The sequence below is a fragment of the Leptidea sinapis genome, chromosome 46 (genome assembly GCF_905404315.1).
Source record: "Leptidea sinapis chromosome 46, ilLepSina1.1, whole genome shotgun sequence".
Taxonomy (NCBI): domain Eukaryota; kingdom Metazoa; phylum Arthropoda; class Insecta; order Lepidoptera; family Pieridae; genus Leptidea; species Leptidea sinapis.
The window spans coordinates 832,797-857,216 of NC_066310.1; the positions used below are offsets into that span (position 1 = coordinate 832,797).

At 37.4% G+C, this 24,420-nt stretch overlaps 2 protein-coding genes across 6 annotated transcripts; one reads left to right on the top strand and one right to left on the bottom strand.

The window, feature by feature from the left end:
- Positions 1-6,601: 6,601 nt before the first annotated feature.
- LOC126977953 (acetylcholinesterase-like) lies at positions 6,602-14,647 on the bottom strand. Of its 3 annotated transcripts, none has more exons than XM_050826659.1 (4): positions 14,423-14,647; positions 9,674-9,846; positions 7,685-8,958; positions 6,602-6,996 (listed from the first exon to the last, which is right to left on the bottom strand). In XM_050826659.1, the coding sequence occupies exons 2-4, from the start codon at positions 9,842-9,844 to the stop codon at positions 6,828-6,830; spliced, it is 1,614 nt and encodes a 537-aa protein (XP_050682616.1). In that variant the 5' UTR covers positions 9,845-9,846; positions 14,423-14,647; the 3' UTR covers positions 6,602-6,827. The 3 variants fall into 3 exon arrangements, with proteins under 3 accessions (XP_050682616.1, XP_050682619.1, XP_050682617.1); XM_050826662.1 differs by lacking the exon at positions 14,423-14,647 and adding an exon at positions 13,654-13,718; XM_050826660.1 differs by lacking the exon at positions 14,423-14,647 and adding an exon at positions 13,534-13,662.
- Positions 14,648-14,757: 110 nt separating this feature from the next.
- Positions 14,758-23,074, top strand: LOC126977950 (esterase FE4-like). 3 transcript variants are annotated; one of them, XM_050826656.1, is made up of 4 exons: positions 14,758-14,808; positions 17,347-17,629; positions 18,640-19,913; positions 22,853-23,074. In XM_050826656.1, exons 2-4 carry the CDS (start codon positions 17,459-17,461, stop codon positions 23,034-23,036), a joined length of 1,629 nt encoding a protein of 542 aa, XP_050682613.1. In that variant the 5' UTR covers positions 14,758-14,808; positions 17,347-17,458; the 3' UTR covers positions 23,037-23,074. The 3 variants fall into 3 exon arrangements, with proteins under 3 accessions (XP_050682613.1, XP_050682614.1, XP_050682612.1); XM_050826657.1 differs by having other exon boundaries at positions 14,764-14,827; XM_050826655.1 differs by lacking the exon at positions 14,758-14,808 and adding an exon at positions 16,420-16,550.
- Positions 23,075-24,420: the final 1,346 nt, after the last annotated feature.

Sequence of the window (24,420 nt, forward strand, 5' to 3'; positions counted from 1 at the left end):
CTTCTCGTTTCGTCCCTTATTTTCATAAAAATAATTTCATAAAATCTTACCCTTGTACCTTATAATATAAAAGTAAAACCAAAGCCCTAGTTGTCATATTAGCTACATTAGTTGTATTAACCTAATATGTCAGAAGTAATATAAACTGGTAGCAACTTGACCCAGTCTCGTAGGTGAGTACTACATACAGAGGCCAAACTTTTTTCATCCTAAGCGATACTGGCGCTCTCTAGACTTATTAAATAGCTATAACACCTTTTTTTTTTAGTTAATACTTAGTTGGAAATTGAATTACTTCATGAGCGAAGTAAAAAATTAATAGACGCATGCCTACAAAATGATAAAAAACAGATCGAGGGTAATATTATCAGGAATCCTAAATGTTTCTCGAACAATATTAAGGATAGACGATGTGGTCAAACTACTATACATGCCGAAAAGACCGTTGATGACCTAACTGCCCTGTGCTTCCCCGGGGCGTAAAAGGAATAGGGTAGTCCCAGGCCCAAGGGTGTCGTAAGAAGCGACTACGAGCTTATTGAAAGTGGGAGAGTCACGCTACCGTCTTTTGACGTCAGCACAATCGGGCCAGACTCGTCCGGGCTACTTACCACACTCGCACAGATTACCGGCGTGAAGTAGCGATCTAGTGCCGCTATGTTTCGCATAGGTTAGTGTCGAGGAGGCCATCCCCCCCCCCTCTCCCCAACAAAATATGAGAGCGGTATCAAAAGAGAAATTACCCCAGGAGGGTACCGGCTCCTGTAGAGCCGAAGAATCCCTCCCCGAGCATTCGTGCTCGGGCTGCCCCTCGTATTCTGGGGAGGGCACAGTACCGCACATGACCAAGAACAAACGAGGCAGTAACACCACGGCACCCCGCTCTACGCTTAATGTGGACTTTTGTAACATCAGGGGAATTCACTCCAACTTAAACGCCGTCCACCACCACCTTGAGACGGCGCAGCCGGCCTATTGTTTCCTTACGGAGACGCAGATATCTCGACCTAGCGATACGTCATATTTATCGTACCCCGGGTACAAAATTGAGCACAATTTTATGCCTCATGCCGGGGTATGTGTGTACGTTAAGGAGGATATCTGCTGTCGCCGTCTCGGTAATTTTGAGTGTAGGGACCAGTCTACTCTCTGGCTCCGCCTAGATTTAGTGGACCGCGTGCGCATCTATGCGTGCGTCTACAGGTCCCATAGTGGTAACGCAGAAACCGATCACCTCATGGGCTGCGTTCAAACGGCAATTGACGACGTGCTTGCATCCCCTCCGCTGAAATCGTTATCTTGGGTGATTTCAACGGGCACAATGCCGAATGGCTTGGATCACGTACCACAGACTACGCAGGGCGATCTGTGCATAATTTTGCATTGGCGTATGGTCTGTCCCAATTGGTTGAGTCACTAACGCGGCTCCCGGATGTAGATAGCCACATGCCGTCCTGATTAGATCTTCTGCTGACTACACATCCCAATAACTACCAGGTCTCTGTCGAAGCCCCTCTCTGAACGTCCGACCATTGCCTGGTCTGGAGTGTAGTACCCATCCGACTCCAACGTCGCAGACGACCTGCGACCCGCAGCGTTTGGTACGTCAGCAGATTGGAATAGGATGCGTTCCTTTTTTGCATGACTCATGGAAGTCAGCCCTTGTCCATCCGATCCAAAAAAAAGGAGACAGTTCGGATCCGGCAAATTACAGGCCTATTGCTATAACCTCCCTGCTCTCCAAAATCATGGAGAGCATAATTAGCCGCCAACTTTTGGTATACCTAGAGGGTCACCAGTTGATCAACGACCGACAGTACGGCTTTCGCCATGGTCGGTCGGCAGGTGATCTTCTGGTATACCTAACACATAGATGGGCGGTGGCTATTGAAAGCAAGGGGGAAGGCCTGGCAGTTAGCCTGGATATAGCGAAGGATTGCCTATGGCACAAGGCGCTTCTCTCAAAATTTTCATCATTTGGGCTTCCCGTTGTCGACGGTTTTTGCTCGAATCCCAAGCCCGTGAACGCTGGAGTGCCCCAAGGCTGTGTGCTCCCACGTTATTTCTTCTGCATATCAATGATATGTTGGACACCTCCAACATATATTGCTATGCAGACGACAGCACTGGTGATGCCGTATACACGGGCCATGCAGGTCTCTCTCGGGAAATCGTCGACCAGTGCCGGGAGAAACTTGTGTCTTCTATCGAGTCCTCTCTCGAGAAGGTCGCGGAATGGGTAAATTGAATCTTGTCCAATTTAACCCCCAGAAGACTCAAGTTGGCGTTTACCACTAAAAAAACCCCATTTGTCGTATCACCGCTCTTCGACAACACTTCCCTTAAAGCCTCGCCTAGTATTGGAATACTGGGTCTGGAAATCTCGAGCGATTGCCAATTCGTGGCCACCTGGATAATTAATAGAGCCATTAATAGAGCACAGCAATACTTCAAGCCGGCCCACATTCTAGGGCTCTACAAAGCGCGTTCCGGCCACACATAGAGTATTGCTGTCATCTCTGGTCTGGCGCACCCCAGTATCAGCTCGATCCATTTGACCGCGTGCAATGCAGAGCAGCTCGAATTGTCGGGGACCCAGTGCTCTGTGAACGGCTGGATCACTTGGCGTTGCGTAGAGACGTCGCTTCATTGTGTGTCTTCTACCGCATTTATCACGGGGAGTGTTCAGAAGAGCTATTTAACCTGATTCCTGCCGCCGTATTCCACCTTCGCACGACACGCCACAAGTTAGGATATCATCCCCACTGAGTGAAGAAATAATTAACTTAATTGATACTTATAAGATGACATTGTATTAGAAAAATATGTGAGAAAATTCAACTGAATTTATGTACACTTATATTTTTCTGAGAGTTTTTGCAATACTTTATAATTGTTTTTATAACCACTTATAGTTTCTCTCTACGATAGTTTGGCACAAAATAAATGTGATACAAGACAAAAAGTTTACCCAAAAACATCATGACTTTGTGATTGGTGCAGAGGAACTGCTTAGTGGTTTTTAAATTATTTAAGGCTTATTAGAAGAAATTTTCTAGCACTTGATTCATGCTGCCGATGATGTCATCTGTGATGTCTGTACGTTTACCGATAAATAACTTATACTTATTTAATATGTCCGTGCAAATTTGAGAAACTGGTCATATTTAATGTTAAATGCCAATACTTCGACGACTCATACAAATACAAGTAAGAAAATCATTTGCATTGCGTCAACACGCGAGCCTCGCGGCCACTGGATCCTGTTTACAACACCACTGCTTGCTACACCCTGTTACTAATGTACTCTATATTATGTATATCTATACATATAATAATTATGTACTCTTATGCGTTTTTAATCAAGTTTTGCTTATTCTTCTGATCTTACGGCTACCGATTGGTAGAGATACCCAACCTGCCAACTACCAGTTACACATAACTCAGTTATGCCTACCACTCGGCTAACGGCAGTTCCCAATATTCAGTCTATCTCCTACTTGAGATAAAAATCGTAAGTATCGTTGACTTTTCTGTTCCAATAAACTTATCAATGATAACTCACCTTATCCGTACACGCTGTCTGTCAATGGGACGACGTAAAGCTTACCAGCGATAAAAGGTTGAATGGAAATTGCAATTCACTCGTCCAAATATAAGGCTATAAGAATGACTTATCGGGTATATTGGGACAGCTTCAGATTATTGACAGCTAATTACTGACAGTAGAAGGTAGTAATCTATCTCTATCTGTAGTAAATTGGGAACGGCCGTAAGCCGAATAAGTATGTTTTACTAGGCGATGTATATACTTTTACAACATAATTCCAGAAAATTTACAAATAAATGTCATACGAAATTGTAAAAAAGCGTCTGTGTGGTAAAAGTTACTTATTTTAATTACTTTACTTATTACGTATTACTTATTTACGTATTAACTATAACATAAACGACTTTCTTAATCATAGCACAGATTGGGAATGGAGCGACCGTACTCAGGCTATTTGATAATAAATTATTATTGTACGACATTATATTGCGACGAAAAAAGTACCGCTGAGTTTCTTGCGCCCTTCTTCTTCTCAGGTCTGGGCCATATATGTTCGAATGCATGGTAATTTTTTACGTTCAATAAGTGATTTAAATTACTTACTCATGTTGCTGTAACCCCTTACTAGGACAGACGGCATCGAGAGTGCGTCTTCCTCCTGACCAGTCCTCAGCTGATTATGACAGCCCGCCTCTAGATTTTAGTGTGGGACTTACCTCGATATAGGGTAGGAGTAACTTCACAGTGCGTGGATTATCCAGTATTATATTATTATAGTCTCATTTTATTATATTTCCAGAGCACAGGAGCATGACCGAACAACGGACACAAACCCGTTCTCCAGCACATCTCCCAGATGCGGTCTGATAATGCTGCTTCTAAGAACTTAAATAGGCCAGTCAAAGTAACAATAGCTTGAATTCACATAAAATTAAAACTGTTTCTTATATTTATAAATAATAAAGAATCACTTACCAGGGTGACGAACCTCTTCACAGGATGCCGGCTAGGAAAAGAGAACCAATACCAGCATTGTTTATTGTGTTGCGGTCTGAACGTTTTCTCAAAATTGATTTCTTTACAATTCTTTTTGATGTCACTTCTAATACTACCATCGCTTCGGCAACAACTGGCGCTTTAAGAGAGAAGACACGGCGCAAGAATCTCTCGTAGCATTATTTTTAAGCTCTTTTAAAAAAATACTAATAAAATATTGTACTGTTATTGCTAATGCTATAAAATAATCATAATCTAGTACCAGGCTGTCCGATCGCTTAGATATGCAGATGTGGAGTAGAAGAATTAACGACAGAGCCATTTTGAATAAAAAAAACATTTAAATTTATTTATAAAGAATGCCTGAACAGCGACTGGACCTTTATTCTAAAAGTGTGAACATGGACACTTAAATCTATTATGTATAATAAGAAGCCTACTAGAATCAGTTTTTTTTTAATGAAAATAAAGGACGAGACGAGCACGACGTTCAGCTGATGGTAATTGATTCGCCCTGCCCATTACAATGCAGTGCCGCTCAAGATTATTGAAAAACCCAACAATTCTGAGAGGCACTACAACTGCGCCTGTCACCTTCAGACATAAGATGACATTGGTCTCATTTACCCAGTAATTTCACTGGCTATGGCGCATTTCAGGCCGAAACACAGTAATGCTTACACAATACTGCTTCACGGCAGAAATAGGGGCCGTTGTGGTACCCATAATCTAGCCGGCATCCGGTGCACAGGAGCCTCCCACTGGTGAGGTGGTTACAAGTAATCCCTTATTTCGTATGTTATAATATGTATTAACAATGAACAGTCATAACATATATTTCTTAAAAATTTTCTTTGAGAGACTGTCTATAACCAAGCTGATATATAGCACGAACAGCTCTCTTTTGCAGAGCAAACACTATATCAATGTCAGCAGCATGCCCCCCACAGTAAAATACCGTACGTCATGATGCTGTGAAGATAACTGAAGTACACTAATCTAGCGGTCGCTACATTCGTGTATTCTCTAATCTTTCTAAAAGCATATGCCGCAGAGCGGAGTTTATCTGCTAGTTGGACAATATGTGGACCCCATTAGAGCTTTTTAGAAGAATCAGGAAAGAAAGGAAAGGAAGGAACCTGTTTTGTATTGGGCGGGCATCACATACTGCAGTCTGCAGGTGAACACCACGCTGATCTCCTCACTATTCCTCATATTATAAAAAAAAAACTCAACAATTTCCTTAACAAACTGTTTTTGTTAATTAGCTGCAGTACAGTAGGATTATATCAGTGGGAGGCTCCTTTGCACAGGATGCCGGCTAGATTATGGTTACCACAACGGCACCTATTTTATTTCGCCTATTTGGGTTTTCAAGAATCCTGGGCATTGCGAATCAATCACCATCAGCTGATCGCCCTGCTCGTCTCCCTTATTTTCATAAAAACACGGATGTCGTGGCAGATGTAATTAACGGCGACTTTTTTTACTAATGATCATGAAAAAAAATATGTAAAAACAAAGTAATGATCATAATAAATTATAAAAGGTATAAATATAATCCACAACAAAATAAGCATTAGCTTTACTAAGTGTTAATTTATGAATATTAAACCTTGATTTTATGCTCGAGGGCGAGGCAATGTAAAAGTCAATGTCACCGGTTATGTCATAAGGCGTCGCAGTACAGCAGCAGGTACAACGTTTGACTCCTCGGAGCCCACAATTCGATCCTCACCCGCCAGGAATCAATGTGTTTTCAGTTTTCGAATTAACTTCTTGTTTCTCTTATCTTCTCGCTATCATGAAGTTAGCGCACAAGACATTAATATGTACGTTTATTCTACGCCTACAAGAGAGTATGAGGTGGAATAGGCTGCAGTCATCATCTACCATCAGGTGATCCCTATATATGCTCGTTTATCCACCTCTTGCAAAACAAGATTACTAAAAAGTAAAACATAAATTTTCACTACAATATTTCGTGCAGTAAGTATATACCCATAAAAATTTAAAAATGTCCCACAATCACATTACAAATAAAAAAAAACAACATTCAGTACTTATAAATTTATACTAAATGTAATATTAATATAAAATAAATTGGTCTCATGTGGTAAATACACATAAGTTCCAAATTAAAAATATTATGTAACAAACATACAAAACAATGCAGTCGAATAGAGAATAACCTCACTCCCGTTTTGTATAATGATTTTGTAATATCACTGGCAAGTTATGGCATCGTTGGTCCATGGGCATTGATAACAAACTACTCAAATTATATTCTCCGTCTATACTCCGTGTAGGTTTTGTTCCAATACAGCATTAGAGGGTCATTCCAAAGAGGCTCCATAGATATTTGCTTATCTATAATAAACACTTGTGGATCTTGTTTGTCAGTCTGTTGCCATTTAAGCGACGATTCTGGTCCTCCTGGTGTAGGATTACTGAAAGTAAAACATCAAATTTAAAATTTTGTATTTAAGATATTTAACTAGTCTAGTTATCAATATTGTTAGAAGTTAAATACTTTCTAATTCATACTTTTTAATTCTAATTTGGAACGCGTTTATTATGTCAGAAACATCAATCATCTACTGTTATATGATGTTAATACTGTTAAAGCCAGAATCTGCCGTGATCCTTTAAGAAAACATAAATTTCTATCGCGAGAAATGAACACATAGTTTGTAGGTACGTGTATAACCAACCCAGGGTCAATAAAAACATTTTACTCAATGAAATGAAATGATTGTGAAATGAACTTCCTTGTGCGGTGTTTCTGGGACGATACGACATGGGTACCTTCAAAAAAAGCGCGTACACCTTTCTTCAAGGCCGGCAACGCTCCTGTGATTCCTCTGGTGTTGCAAGAGAATGTGGGCGGCGGTGATCACTTAACACCAGGTGACCCGTACGCTCGTTTGTCCTCCTTATCCAAAAAAAAAAGAAATTCATCTCAGCATGTTACCTTATATGAAGAGATAAATATTTCTATGATAAGGTTGATCTCAATTAAATTACATTTAAATCAATTTTTAATCGATATATCATATAATTCGAGTATAATGTAACTAAATTACTCAGGTTATAATTGATATGCAGTCCATATAATAACATAATAACGCTACTCACTTGTACTTTGCAAAATTGGTCCACATCGTTGTCATTTTACTTATCACATCAGTTTCCAGAAGAGCTATTGGCAATTCAAGTCCAGTTTTAAATATATAGAAAAGCTCGTCAGCATGAGATGCCCCAGGAAACCTTCCGAACCCGAACAGTATTTTGACAAGATTCATCCAGCCGTCTCGTGAAAATTTGTACGAATAAATCGGCTCTTCTGAATACTTTAAAAGCATGTCTATCGTTTTAACCACAGGAAATACGATGCAGGTATCACCTTGATATCTTGCCAGTTTATCGGGAGATGTTTTTGGGCTGCTCTCATCAAAATAAAGATCCTGTAGTTCTTTCGCTGTTTTTATTTTAATAATTTCAGAAGGAAATGACAGATCTCTAGGCAGGGAGCTGAGGACATTAAAATCAGTGATGGTAGTCTCATTTTCCTTGGCAACAAACATGTACCCTTCGGCGTCATTATAGCCAATTATCAAAGGAACTTTGTTAAATTGATTTAAAAGTATTAGATTATAGGGACTATTGGTTATAAATTGTTCGTTATTGTCAATTACATTCTCGATACATGGCACAAATATGTTTTCTGATAAAGTTATATCACCGATAGCCCTCGGTACTCGGGTACTTAGCAATTCCATTGGTGTTTTGTTCTTAAATAGCTGATATAATTGTTGAGGGTCATTAGTGACGTGACCCATTTCTCTAGCTAAAAGACTTGCTGTTTTTAACGGCTCAAACTGCGTGCTCCAAGGAGAAATGGCAGAGCCACTTTGCAGTATTGCTTTGTGGAACAGTCCTTTCGACAAAGGCGAAACGATGTGGTACAGAACAGACGCTGAGCCGGCGCTCTCACCGAACAACGTAATATTATCGGGATCTCCTCCGAATACTTTTATATTTCTCATAATCCAACGAAGTGCTGCCACTTGATCTTTTAAACCCATATTACCAGAAGCTTCTTTAATTCCTAAACACAGAAAGCCCATTACTTCTAATCTGTAGTTAAATGTTACCAGAATTATACCATGCTTCATTAAATACTCCGGACCATATAAAAACGGTGACCCCGAACCATCCCTGAAGCCGCCTCCATGAATGTATACCATTACAGGATATGGCTTTCCAGAGGAGTGAGCTGGAGTATATATATTCAGAGTAAGACAATTCTCATATCCAGTTATCCATGATTTCGTGAATCTTTGAACGCATCTAATATGTTCATCGAAGGCATCTAGAGTCCCAGTCCAAGAAAGCGCTGGTCGCGGAGACTGAAAATTAAAAAAATATATAAATTATTTGAGTATTTTCTTTGCTTGTGTGTGTTGCACATTTATTTAAGTAAAATACTTTTTATGGATTCCATTCGCGTTTTGATAGCTCTGTTTAAAATAAGGTTTTTGCGTATTTTTTAACATTAAGTCAAAAAGACTAAGTGAAAGTTTCTTTAAAGGTACCCATGCCGTGGCATTCCGAATATACAGCATACGGAGGTAGTGGACTAGGTTTTTTGTCTCCGGAAGGCCACCTTCGCATCACACGGAACACAGTAGATATCATCCTCACCCTCTGAATGACTGGCCTTCTTCCAGTATGCAGTTTTCATGGAACTTTCTGAACCAAACTGTGGAATGAACTTCCTTGCGCGGTATTTTCAAGTAAAAAGGGCATGGACAGGTGCCCATAGATGCCCATATGGAGGTCCTTAAAAAGCCCGCACACCTTCATAAATGGTTTGTGCCCTCAACTTTAAAAACAATACTAATAGTTAGAGTCAATTATCACTTAGCAGTTAAAGTACACTTACGGCAAACTAAGGTGGACTCGGGCCGTAGTTGAAACATTGGATTAAGAGGTCCATAACTGAGTTACGTCATCAATTATCATTTACGTTCAACTTTAATGAGATTATAATATACTCCGCGGAAAAAAGGGTCGATAGACTTCTAAATGTAAAATGTAACTGAGAGGTATTTCGACAATTACCTGAAACCTCTCCGCCGTCGCATACGGAACTCCAGTGTAGCGGACGTGTGAGCCGTCAGCAGCCACGGACCCTCGCAGCCAGCCGCTGCTGACCAGCACCGGGGCGCTGGGCTGCCTCACCAGCCGGGCTGCCCACAGAGACCACAGCACCACCCACTTCATACGCGTCATTCCTGGGTGGAGTAGGTGAGGAATTCACTATAATATTCAAAGCACTATTCGCTCATTCCGACTTTATTCACGCTGAATTTGATTAATAGATTTACATTAATTTAAGCAAAATACAGCCCATGTTACTCAGTGGTAATATACCATTTTACGGTCAAGTACCTAGATATTGAGTTAACTCATTTCACCAAATTAGGGCTTCCAATCCCGCGACCTGTATTCAATCTCGGCATTTGCGGGACTACGAATTTTCAATCCCGCGGGATCTCGGTATTGTGGGATTCCGCGCCTTTTTCCAATCCCGCGAGATGCGGGATTACGGGCGCGGGATCCTGTTCCCCTTTCTCCTTTTTCCATTGCAAGGGTACCACTCAGATATTTATTTGTATCATTTGGCTTTTGTTCTCTTCAGTACGTATCCGGTCTTCTCCAAGTTTCCTTACAGTAATACCAGCAACGCCTGCTACATGATAATTTATATAATTTTATTTCTGCTTCCTTTCTGATTAATATTCAACATACTTTTCTCTATTTTATTTTGGCACACTTATAAAGATTTTATTTGTTGATCAGTCAGATATTAAAAGACGTAAAAGGCATTTATTTTCTCAAAATTGATTTCTTTGGGATTCTTTTTCATGTCACTTATCATACTACTACCACAGCCACACACCTTCAGAAACAAATGAGAAATATGAAGCGGCGAGAAACTCTCCGAACACTCTTTTTTTTATGTCATAAAATACCTATTAAATAATCATTATCTAGTCCCAGGCTGTCCGATCACTTAGATATTCAGCTGTGGAGGAGTAGGATTTACGAGACAGCCATTTTTTACCAAACATTTATATTTATTTATAGATAATGCCTGAACAGTGGCTGGGACTTTAGTATAAAAGTGTATACATTTACCCTTAAAGCTATTATCTATCTTATTTAACAGTGCTTCCTAACAATGCTCTTCGTATTCACATCGTCCAAATATTTTATTTTACTGTGTAATAATTGGACTTCCACATTCAATTTTTATTTGCATGCATTTCGGAATAGTTTACCTACACATATCCTCCGACATACTCTGTTACCCATAGTCAAGTGTGTGATGCTTTACTTACTTAAGAACTACGGCACTATATTTTCTGTTTTCGTAATAAGTAGGTAAGTAGCATTATGAATCATTATAAATGAAGCAAGGCGCAGTGGAAACGCAACGTTTCGGTGTCAACAGCCTTGTTACTTGCAAGTTGAAGAATGATAACTCGTTTGACAACACATAACCGGGGGGATTTTAAATAAAATGGATCACATTTATTTCACTTAAACGATGTGCACAATTATTTTGTGACCCGTCTCAGTAATCATTCTTTTGAGGGACCTGGAAGTATTGTTACTGTTTTTCAATTTTCTGGTGCTTACATTCTCAGATTCCCCTGCTTTGTCCCATACCTGATATGAGAATAACACTGAAAGTTTTTAGTACTAGCCACTTGTTAGTAATATTATCTATCTATATATATCGAAAATGTATATATAAAAGAGAATAATATATCTATACACATAAAAGGGAATGTACGTTTGTATGTTCCCCAATAACTCCTAAACTATTCGACCAATCTCAATGACATATTTTGTAATAGATTCGTTGAAGCTCTAGGAAGGTTAACATATATAATTTATATGGCAAAACAACGTTTGCCAGGTCATCTAGTCTATATATATATAAAAGAGAATGTATGTTTGTATGTTCCCTAATACCTCCTAAACTATTCGACCGATCTCAATTATCACCAATCAAAACTATTAAAAATATTAGTTGTTTAAATTGTTTTTTTCTTTGAGATAACTAAAACGTATCCCTACCTTAAACTAGTTAAACTTGGCCTAGGTCCACCTTAAAATTAACAAACAACCTTTAAATTAGATCACATTTATATTAATGTAACTGTCGATATAAGAATATAAATATTTGTAAAGTATAGTTAATTATTGATAAAAATTATGGATTGATCGCAACCCTTATATTGGCAGCTCTGCTATTACGTCATTAGTAGATTATTTTGGTATCAATATGTACGCGTATGTAAGTAGTACGCTGTTCATACAAGCGACATTTCCCATCATTTTATATGGCACTCCCGTCTCTTGAACGTGGTGTTTAAATTTTCTTTGAATGAGACGTTCAATTTAATCCTTAAGACTGTCACCGACGTTAAGCTATAATATATAGCTACCACATTATATATTATAGCTGTGTGACGTTGGTCACGTCTCACACATAAGTACATTTAAAGTATTGTTTGTAAACTAGCTTCTTTGGATGCATGACGACTACTGTTGAAAAAAGTTAAACATTTTAAAAATTTAAAATTACTTCATTTTATTGTAAGGTATTACAATATAACTATATTTTTATGAAAAAAAGGAGCTCGCTGAGTTTCTTGCACCCGTTTCTCTCAGATCTGAGGCATTTTTAGAAAAGGTGGTAGTCTTTGACTTTCGATAATTGATATCATATCCTATTCTAGAAAAAAAAATTGAATTTAATAAAGTGCAAAATGAAGTTGAATTGCTATTATGTACCTATACTGCTGAATAGAAAAAAAATACCCGTATCCATGTAAAATTTAAACAAAACAAAATAACAAAAATATATTTGGTGAATATCAAGATTTCGTTGATTATTTGACAGATCATTTTAAAACCTGCTTTCAAATCGGGGAGGAATATGAGAAGGAATTGCGCAGCTTATTAACGGATAAAATTCTAATTTGCTAAGGAGAATGCCCATTTGCCGCCTAAGTTTTTCTCATGCATCAAAATGAAATTAATATAGTAATTATTTGCTTATTTTTTTCCATAATCTCGCCATCGGAATCAATGATTTGAACAGGAGATATAATTTAAAATAAAATAAAACATTTTAATATAGATTTTCCTGTAAATGTCGGTGAGGGAAATAAAGACATCAATATCACTAATTTTTTTTTAGTAGGATAAAAAAAAAACATTTATGTTCAAATCATCATATATAATTATTTTATAAACTATGTGTTTTATTCCACAGTTTAGTGTAGTGTAGTTTAATTTTATTTCCATTAGGAAAGTCTACTAAATCTGCAAGTCTGCTAAGTAGATAGGTAAATATGTAATATGGCCGCCTTTGGTTGGGTAGGTCCAGTAAATTCTTTTCAAAATGTTATGAAATTAATTTAATGAAAAGCATTTCGCAATTTATAGGTTCAATTATGTCAACATATCATTGTACATAAACTAGTAATTACCTGGACTACATACGAAATGCTTTGATTTTGAGGTTATGTTACATTTTATCAAATTACATCTAAACCCGGGTTTTGATTTAAAAAATGATGACTGGGGCGTAATCAGTGGATGTTTACGCATCATCTTAAAGAACTTTGAATTTGATTCAAGTCTAGGCGGCGGTCTATAGATTTTTGGGCAATCTTCAAATCTGCCACGGAGTTGGTCAACGGAGCAGATATAGCACGAGTTACAGGGAACGCATGCGTTCAGATGCATTGTCACATCGTTTCGGCGAAAAGTATTGGGCGTTGTGAGTCTTAAGGCCGTTTATCCACAGCTAGCGATATCGCAATTTCATCGAGATCAAGATGGTGGCGCTGAAGTGGTGACGCATACATTACTACGATCCTAGAGAGTTCTAGACTCACTCTTACAAACGACCAAAGTGCCAGCCGATCACCACACTTCACTACACTAGGCTACACTGTACAGTTAGTGGAGACATTTCCTCTAAACACGTGTTGCATCGCCTTGACCTTCCAACTTACAAAGGCAGAAAAAGTTCTCGCCGGTATAAGGTAGCCATTCCCCAAACACGACCACGATAATCGACAGCTGCAACTAACTGATCGTGTACCAAACCCTTGCTCTCAGTAACGTTCCGGCGTCGGAACGTCGAGAACAATGACATGATAATACTAAATGAAAGTCGTGTAAGTAATACACTCTAGCACAGCTGCCTTCAATGATCACTTGTGTTTATTATTTATATAGCTTTGATTTATGCAATGAAACATTGTATACAAAGAAATTAAGTAATTAAATAAACATAAAACAAAACATAACATTTATATGCAAACAACCTAAGATATGCAATCCTAATTTTTATCACGGCCCTTCATTTGGGTAAAGGGCTCCACTTACTTATAGTACTGTAGAGACACCTGTCACTAGATGTCGCTAATACCTACCTACTAGTAATTGCAAACAATGGAAGGGATAAGAATTACTTGACATTATAAATTAATATATGTTTTAATAATGCTAAGCTTATAATAAGTATATAAGTTGCATCTGTGACGATCTTGACTTCCACAGTTCACCCTAGTAAATAAATAGTATTATATAACTATGTAGTATATTATGTACGCACTGTACAATGTGGTTTCTTACCATACGTAGCTATATCGAATGAACATATTTTTTAATATAAATAACTCATGTCAAACAACATATAAGCTTGGAATACCAAAGGCTTGGTACAATTAAATAACAGTAAATGAACATATTATGTTTAGTACTTAGGTAGGTACTCACTTGCTACATGTTTCGCCGACTTTCATCTGCAATACATAATATTATAATTCACGCCATTTCAAACTCAATTGTTAATACCTACACGCGTAACCCCTGACCTGTACGCTAACTTACAAGCTGTACGCAAATGTAAACTTTACAACACACTGTTTTAAATACTATTATAACACAAACACTGGACACGTGTCGACTTGATGGTCGAACGGCAACCAACTCAGTTCCCGTTCGCATCGGTGGGAGAAAACATACGTAAATTTGCGGTAAATTCTAAAGAAGTCATCAAAAATATACCGTATCGTATTTGTAATAAGATAGTCGTGAGATGTGTTGTGTGGACGTGTTGTTGTAACCTGTGCGTGTTTCGCAAGTGAGAATGAACTGAGCAAGTAGGTACCTCACTAGTAGGTAAATACTAAATACTGTTAGCAGATCAACCATTTAGTCCGTAACACAATTCACAATGAAAGTCGTGAGATGTACGGCTGTCCCTGACTGCCAATGACTGTGGTGTGTTGGTGTCTCAACAGCCATGTTTTTATTTGTAATTTGTCACTACTGTATCGTTTTTTCTTTCAAGTAATGATGATTACCGAGTCGTTATGTCTCTTGTCATATCATGCAACATCAGAGTTTATATTTATATCATTGTTTTATGTTCTAGAAAATGTATTTAACTTTTATTTCAGAATGTATTATAAAAGAATTAAATATAATATTTAATGTACACACACCATGATGAGGAAAACGTAACATAGCATCATACCAAAAACAAAGGTCAAGGCTACCGGTACGTGACAGATAGATACAGGCAGATAGATTTGATATTTAGGTACATATAAGTATTCCTTGTTTGAAAACGTAAATATTAAATAAAATTGATGTAACCTTGCAACAAGCAGCTTAAGTTGGTAAAAATAAAGAGATAAAAAATTTGTAATCGAAATAATCACACTTTAGTAGCCAAGATAAAACTATATAAACTAACTAATACTATAACTAACTACTAAATATATAATATAAAGTAAAGCTGCATACACACTAGTGTTAAAGACGCGCGCTTGAAATATGTTCTGCTGAACTGAATGTCACTTCTCCCTCACAAGTTGTTTTCATCTATATTGTTACAAAACCTTGCAGCACAAGACCGATCGTCATGGAGATCTTTGGGGGAAGCCTTTATCCAGCAGTGGATGTCTTCCGGCTGAAATGATGATTACGATAAAAAGTACATTACACCAAGAAAGTGTTCTGTATAAGCATTGCATTGGATCTGGAGCATCTAGAAACCTAAAACGAGAGATTCAAGCCACCTATCTGAGACACGCTCTATTTTCCACACTTGCGAAGCAATAAAAAGAAAAGTCTACAAAAATAATCATTGATTAAATTAATAATTGGCACCAAATAATAATATCATTAAAGAGGCTATTAATAGCCTTGACTTTTTTGTTATTCTTTGTTGATCAAATCTCTGGAGTCAAATCACTATCACTCAACAACGATTTTGTATCAACGAAATGTGAAAATATTTGAATGCGTTAAATTGACCAAACAATTTTCAATGGTGCATTTTTTTTATGGTCAATATATGTTACTGGCTTTATTGGCTTGAACTGTTTGCCAGCCCTAGTAATGGACAAAGAAACAAAATAAATGTACTTATGGTGACATTTCCTCAGTTGTAATTGAATATTGTCGATCAGGAGGTATGAAAAGAATATTATGTAACGATATTTGATTTGTTGATATATTGATATCAAGTTGCCAGAGGAACATGTTTCACAAGCACCGCTCCGCCAATATCGTGACTCTCCGTTCCGATAGCGGTCTAGACTCGAGCGAATAGTTTGTAGAAGCCCTAATAACGTTATATCGCGTCCTTGTATATCATTGGAAGTAGTTGTAATATCCATCATTTACTATTCATAATCTTTAAGCGCTTCCACACGGACGGCGTTACAATCAATAGTAGTGTAAAATTTTGCGGTGTGTTGGTGTGTTGGCTTAAATATAATTTAACACGATATAAGACGTAACTTGTTTTATTGGTGAATTGTGTGTGACATACCTTAAAATGTATGTTTGAAGTGTTTCTCCGTGTCCGTTGGTAGTGTTCAATAACTAATAGGTACAATCTATAATATCTTATGTACTTATTGAAATGTTTTAGAATTATGCAGGCAACAATATTCCACATATACGCCTACTACTATATATATATATTCATTACGTTCCCGATGGCGAAGACAAATAATTATGTTTTTAATAAAAAATATTCACTCACAATAGTTCATATTCGATTTGATTATAAAACTAATCATTTTATATATTTAATTTAATTTTGAATATGTATGAAAAACGAATCAACTTTCTGCATCTCTACCGCATATTGGATCGTTTGCTTCCCTAAATAATTGTCGGGGCTGGGAAGGCGATGGCTGGTCATCACCACTTGTGTTGGTTGGATCCTATCATCGAGAACTCTGCTTCAGGTTGTCAAATTATTTAAATTTGACAACGTGAATTAACAATAGTTAAATACGTATATTGATATATGAATGAATATATTGATTTAATGCTTAGGAAATACCTTTATGTAGCTCTACATTGTATGTGGATCGATACATCTATTGTACTAAATAGCTCTTGTAGTTTGTTTTTGTTATTTTTTTTTACTTACTGGAGTAAGTCGTTCCGTTTGAGTATTTATGTTGTATCAGTTAGATTGTATTTTTTTTTTTTGTAAAACAAGCTGTCCAGGTAAAATCTGTCAAGGTAAAATAAACTTGTAATAACTTTGCCATTCATATAACACTTATGAATTATTTTTGATTTAAATTTAAATAAAATAATACAAAGTTAAAGGCAATTTATAAGTTTTGCATTTGAGTAGGTATGTATCACGGAGAGCAAGTTTTTTTCAGTTGCTGACATGATGTACCTATATACGTTATATTATATACGTTGATACATGTGAATGGCGTTACCACAAAGTATAAATCACAATAAGGTCCAGAGTGGGTGATGTTGTGAACAATGGGTATGAAGTGGGTGGTGCTGTGGTCTCTGTGGGCAGCCCGGCTGGTGAGGCAGCCCAGCGCCCCGGTGTTGGTCAGCAGCGGCTGGCTGCGAGGGTCCGTGGCTGCTGACGGCTCACATGTCTCCTACCACGGGATACCGTACGCAGCCACTCCGAGGAGATTCAAAGTAAGTTACATTTACTATGGCGAGACGAGCAGGACGTTACATTCTGAAGGGCGCCGTAACTAGTGAAATAACTGGAAAAATGAGACTTGACATCCTATGTCTCAAGGTGACGAGCGTAATTGAAGTGCCCCTCAGAATATTTGGGTTTTCAAGAATTCTAAGCGGCACTGCATTGTAATGGCAAGGCATATCAATTACCATAAGCTGACCGCCCTGCTCTTATTTAAAAAAAAAACGTCTATCTCACGGTGAGAGACACGACACCCAGTGTCGCACAGGATTCTAGAAATCTCAAAGTAATGAACAGCACCATGATGGTACGGATTGACTTCAGAACTTTATTTCTATAATATGTTATAAAGCGGATAAAATCTGAAATTCTTACCCGCATCGTGTTGACGTCAGACATTCTACAATCGCGCATTTTGCGAGGAACTTCGTGCCTTGTACAACCACTTTCTGGAAATTACCGGCTTCATTTTTCCCTAACTGATATGACATATACAGCATACTCCTAACTTAAAGGCCGGCAACGCATCTCTTGTCCTCTGGTGTTGCGGATGTCTATGGACGGTTTCCTCATTTCTACCTCCCATCATGTGAGCCTTTTGCCCGTTTGGCCTCTCTTATACAAATATATATTATCTATATTTCTCATTTATACAACGTTAGTGATACAATAATATGATAAAGCATACGGTACACCGAGCTGACGAGCGATGAAATATTTGATGGAGTGGCTTGACAATGCTGATTCGCAATATTTTTGTATCAGGCTCGTTCGAATAAGTCGGCCCGATTTAAGATGCGCGATCTATTATGAAGTATTATGAGTCTATGGTATATAGAATAAAAGTTTGTTGTATTTTCTATTTAAAACCTCAGTATTTACAGTTCAATCGTCTGCGCTCACGTACATTTTTATATATTTGAATTGCCGTCGTTTTAATTACCCCTTAAAAAACTAAGATATCTCCCATAAAATTTTAATTCAATTGTGCCATTTTCAGTCTGCAGGTCCAGCACCAAGTTGGCTCGGCACGTTCGAAGCCATCGAAGAAAATATACGATGCCATCAAAGAATTAGCAAAACATTGGTTGTGGGTAAAGAAGATTGCCTTACATTAAATGTATATACTAGTATAGATACAGTACCAGATAATAAGGTACCAGTTATGGTATTCATTCATGGAGGTGGTTATTACGACGGCTCTGGAACGAAATTTATGTATGGACCTAAATATCTCGTATCTAAAGGGGTCATACTTGTTACAATAAACTATAGATTAAATATACAAGGATTTTTGTGTCTGAGAACGAAATATGCTCCTGGAAATGCAGGAATGAAAGACCAGGTCGCTGCACTAAAATGGGTTAAACGAAATATTAAATCTTTCGGGGGTGATCCAGATAACGTAACAATTTTCGGTGAAAGTGCTGGCGCGTCATCAGTTTCTCTGCACATCTTATCTCCAATGTCGAAAGGATTATTCAGTAAGGCCATAATGCAGAGTGGGTCATCTCTTTCATCATGGGCAATGCAGTACAGACCAGTTTACATGACAAGTTTACTGACTAAAACTATGGGGTATGATACCGAAGATCCGCAACAACTCTATGATATCCTAATGAGCAAATCGGATGCTGAATTAATTGTTACGAGAGTTCCAAGGAAGGAAGGTAATATAATTATATCTGAATGTTTGTACGTACCGTGCGTTGAGGAGATAATTGACGGAGAAGAACAGTTTCTCACTGAATTGCCTTACGAGATATTGCGAAAAGGATCATATAATAGAGTTCCAGTAATGATTGGAAGCAACAGTCACGAAGGATATTTATTTGCTTCAATGGAAAACGATACAATGCTCCCTAAGATTGTTCTAGAAAAATCATTGCCTAAAGATTTAGATATACCCTCGCAGAAAGAGAGGGAGGTTGTAGCAAATAAATTGTATGATTTTTATTTCGGAGATAAAGTCGTGTCAAGAGATACTTTGATAGAGCTGTCGAGAGTACACGGTGAAGTATATTTTATCTATCCAGTACTGGAGGAGACAGAATTGCATTCAAAGACAAATTATACCCCAGTCTATAGCTACGTGTTCCAGTACAGCGGCAATAGAAATTTTGTTAAAAAGGCTTCAGGATTCGGTAATGCACCTGGGGCGACACATGCAGATGACCTGTTCTATATCTTTAATCTAGAAATTGCTCCAACATTTTTTGAGAACAACATGATTGAAAGAATGACCACTATGTGGACTAATTTTGCCAAGTTTGGGTAAGTATATTACGCAGTGATTTATTTTTGTGTTCGTCCGAAAAGATACGGTGATGAAAACCGATAGCACCTATAAAAAGACAACACATGTCATCATCATTATCAGCCGGAAGACGTCCTTTGCTGGACAAAGGCCTCCCCCAAAGATTTATACGACGATCGGTCCTGCGCTGCCCTCATCAAACGTATTCCGGCGATCTTGACCAGATCGTCGGTCCATCTTGTGGGGAGGCCCACCAACACTTATAGTAGCCTTGCCAAACCCGGGGATTCTTAGCACCCCTTGCACCGTCGTTTATGTGGATGCTACAGTGGCCACCACGAGCCAGGCCGCCGGGGACGGGGCCTTATAGTGTCTGTCATGCTTGGGGGAATTTTGCCATAATCGCCACGCTTGGCAGGCGGGTTGGCGATCGCAGTAGATGGTGTGCTCTTAACGAAAGATGCTGCTACCCATGCTCCGTTGTTTGTATTCCTTAGTCGCCTTACGACACCCACGGGAGGAGATGGGGTTTTGATATTCTGGTGCGAGACCACACACACATGTACTTGTATCAATAAATATTATGTACTTGTTGGTTTTGCACAAAAATTATATTTTAAAAAGTGCCAACACAATACTGACTATAATATTAATATCGTTATGTGTAATAAATACATTAAAAAAGTTCAAATGATCACTTAAAAGTTTGAGTTTTTTGCTTTCTTCAATATTTAATTCCAGCGAAGAGCTGACGCATAACTTAATGTTAATAATAATAATTTAAGAACATCATAAATATTTGACGCTTCTAAAAAGGTAGTAAAAGCTGTTCAAAAGAACAGTTGGTGGGTTCGTGATCTGTTGAAACTAATGATCGGCTTGGCCTCCGAGTCGGACAATAAATCGATCATTTTGGAGCTGTATAGTCGGTCAAACCCATTGTAACATTTACTACAGAACCCATACAATGAACATTTAGAAGAAAACAATTTTAGAAAGGTCTCAAGTAATATTGTCATATAAACATATTTGTCACGCAATCATCGATAATTGTACCTTTTAATGGCCCCATTTCTAAAAAATCCACAATAAGTTCCAGTGCTAAATTATTCCTTGTGCCAAAGGTTAGAATATAATTAATTCATTCAGACACTAATCAAATAATTACGTAATTAAAGTGTATAATATTGTTGTTTACGTCTGTAATACAAAATAACGTAATCATATAAAAACTTAACAAATTATGCAGTTTCTTCACGTACATTTTCATTACATTTTTTGTATTAAATTAACTTGTAATGAGATGGCTTGGGACTTAATAATAATATCAATTGACGACGTTATTAAGAGGTCCATCAAGTAATTAAGTTTGAATCAAGTGTAAGTCAATATTAAAAATTCTGCTACCGTTTATTCTAAAATTAGAAGGTGTGTTTTATACAACCAAAAAAAAATTAATTGATTTTTTTTTTGTGTTTTGGTGACAATTTTCACTCCCTACTTAAAACATTATCAATGATTGAATTTTAACGAGACTACCCCCCAACTACAGTCGCGTATATTTCTTTTACGAGGCAATTTGACAATTGAATCGAATTTTGGTCACAGCTCTACTCTTTTGCTTGAATTCACTTTCCAAAGTAAAGCTAGCCTTATTGACCACTTATAACACGTGCTATCGGAGTGGACGCGCATTAAGTATTAAGTTATTAAGTTGTTTAAACAGAAACCGATATTTAAATTTGAGTATAATATCTAATTACGAGTATATATCTAATATAATCTAATCTAATGTAATCGTATATAATCTGTTCTTCATACAAACTGTAGTTGTATCAACACACACTCGGCCTGAACAATACATTATCATATTGCTAATGCCGGATAAGATAATATATTGATAGTTACTAACAATACTAACGTATAATAATAAAACTATTCCTAACACGTAAACATTTATTTATTTATTTAACAGAAAAGTCGCGATACTAAACTTATAAATAAAAAAATGATGTGGTGTCGTGGTACACCTTCCTTCGGCTAATGTAGAATCGACACAAACTGTAAAAAAAATCGTTCTAATATTGCTATAATCGTTATCATATATTAATATATTAATATTAATAATATAAACACTACTCGCTTGTGTATGCGACTGTCGCGCCTGCGCACGTCTCATTTAACGGTTTTATTCCACGCACTTTTCCACGCACTTTTTTCCACGGATTTTTTCTTACGGTTTTACTATCACATTTTTTTCAGTTCGGTCGCGCAGCAAATCCCTATCCCCTCCAAGCCTGCCGTAAGGAACGTCGTTCCAACAAAAATGATATGACCTTGTCAATTTTAAACGGCTACATTGCTTGCAGCAAAAACTTTGTAATAGAGAAGTTAGTCTAAACGTAATAGAGAAACAGTCCTCATTACGGCGAGACTAAATTTAAAAATTTGTTCATGTGTGCTAGTTTTAAAGATGTGTTAGTGAAGTGTGTAGTATTTTGCTTTTAGACAATCCCTATGACAAATGGCGTCATATTCACGTATACAATATTTTGTTTTAACACAATTTTTTTTACTGCGTGTATTAAATGTTTTATATTTCACTAAATGTGTTCTACGAAAATAAACATCACGAAACCAGTATAGATAAATCAGTTTCTTTATTTGGATTTTTGCTGTAGATAACAACACAATCATATTTTAAAATTAATATCCGTTAAAACAAAGAACTAGAATGCGGTCCAATTTGACAGAAGACTAATGGACACTAAATTGTTTTTACAACATTTTTCTGTAAGGATAGTTATCCTAAGGTTACTTGCAGTCAGTGTTTTTGTCATAAACGTTGGATCGTACTAATTATATATTATGTAGCGTCAGTAAACAGGTTTCGTCCATACGTCTTCGTGATCAGCAAAAGAATGCATATAATATGTATTATTTTTTTCCCCCCCAGGGAACCAATACCAACTACCTCGTCGCTGCTGCCGGTGAAGTGGGATCCGGTGAACAAGAGCTCGCCTCACTCGTTCATCATCGATGAACAATTCAGCACGACACCCTTGTGGAGCTCAGAATCCGCTAGGTACTTGAAAAAAGTTTACTCAAAATACAGAAGAAGAAAATACAAGGATTTGTAATTTTATTAACGTGATAAAAATAAAACTATATCCTGAGAGGTGTATTCTTTATATATTTTGTTAGAGGCCGGTTTCTGAATTGAGATTTTCGCATTAAAAGGCATAAAGGGCATTTAATTGTCTGAAAATGGATTCCTTTACAATTGTAAAAAAGAATTCTTTTTGATGCCACTTCAAACATTACCACCGCTTCAATTAATGGTGCTCTGAGAGAGAAGAAGCGGCGATAGTAACTCTTCGTCTTTTAATTAAATATACAAAATTGTACTATAATTACTATTGCTATAAAATAATCATATTCATTTCTAGTCCCGGGCTGTCCGATCACTTAGGTATTCAGCTGTGGCATAGTAGGATTAACGACAAAGCCATTTTTTAATAAAACATTTAAATTTATTTATGGACAGTTAAAATTTTGTATATTTAACCAGAAGTGAAGGATTAACTTAGAAAGACCCTAGTGCTTACAAATTACAATCTCTGGGTATTTATAAGTACGTTGTGGTTTCTACCTCCGCTGTGTTTGGTGTTTTGCTTAACTGAAGATTGTTGTATTTGTAGACCCGCACTCTTTTTTTTAATGAAAATAAGGGACGAGACGAGCGTTCAGCTGATGGTAATTGATACGCCCTGCCCAATAAAATGCAGTGCCGCTCAGGATTCTTGAAAAAACCCAAATATTCTGGGCGGCACTACAACTGCCCTCGTCACAAAATTTGTATTGTCAATGTTACGTGATAAAAATACAGAGGCATCCAATAATCGTGAAGCTATAAACTAACAATGAAACAGACAATAATACCTCAGTCACAGAAGAAATAATATGAATAGCCTAACAAAATAGAGCCACTATGAGCCAAAAAGATTAACTGAACTATTGAATGTGAAGGCTAAAAATCAGAAAGCGTTGAAACTGGAAACGCCCGTAAATGCGCCGGAAAATGCCGTAATCCCGGCAGAGTTGTGTTTAACATAATCCGCTTTATCTGCGCACCACACGCTTCGACCCGATGCTTTATTGCGGTGTGTGCGCACCCTTATTACTTGCTTCCCAGCTTGCATCAGTTTAGTACTTGTCATGCTAGTAGGTTTCCAATACGACAATTTGTTATTTGCAGGATAACAAACAAGTGTACGGGAACCCTGATGTTTAGAGGTAACCGGCATCCACATTCTCTTGCAACACACAGGAATCACAGGCTGTTTTTTTTTTTATAAAAAAATTGTACGTTGTTTTATTGATGGTGCCCATGTCGTTACTCGCTGGAAATACCGCACAAGGAAGCTCATTCCATAGCTAGGTTGTACATGGAAGAAAGTTCCTTGAAAAACCTATATATGAAAGACATAATATTAATACCAAAAACAAAAATAAACTGTTAAT

Excerpts from the sequence above, each read along its gene's own strand:
- LOC126977953 (XM_050826659.1), bottom strand. The coding sequence starts at position 9,844 with ATGACGCGTATGAAGTGGGTGGTGCTGTGGTCTCTGTGGGCAGCCCGG. Across the intron at positions 8,959-9,673 it reads CGACGGCGGAGAGGTTTCAG|TCTCCGCGACCAGCGCTTTC; the intron begins GTAATTGTCGAA and ends TTTAATTTTCAG. Across the intron at positions 6,997-7,684 it reads ACCAATTTTGCAAAGTACAA|TAATCCTACACCAGGAGGAC; the intron begins GTGAGTAGCGTT and ends TTTTACTTTCAG.
- LOC126977950 (XM_050826656.1), top strand. The coding sequence starts at position 17,459 with ATGGGTATGAAGTGGGTGGTGCTGTGGTCTCTGTGGGCAGCCCGGCTG. Across the intron at positions 17,630-18,639 it reads CCACTCCGAGGAGATTCAAA|TCTGCAGGTCCAGCACCAAG; the intron begins GTAAGTTACATT and ends TGCCATTTTCAG. Across the intron at positions 19,914-22,852 it reads ACTAATTTTGCCAAGTTTGG|GGAACCAATACCAACTACCT; the intron begins GTAAGTATATTA and ends TTTCCCCCCCAG.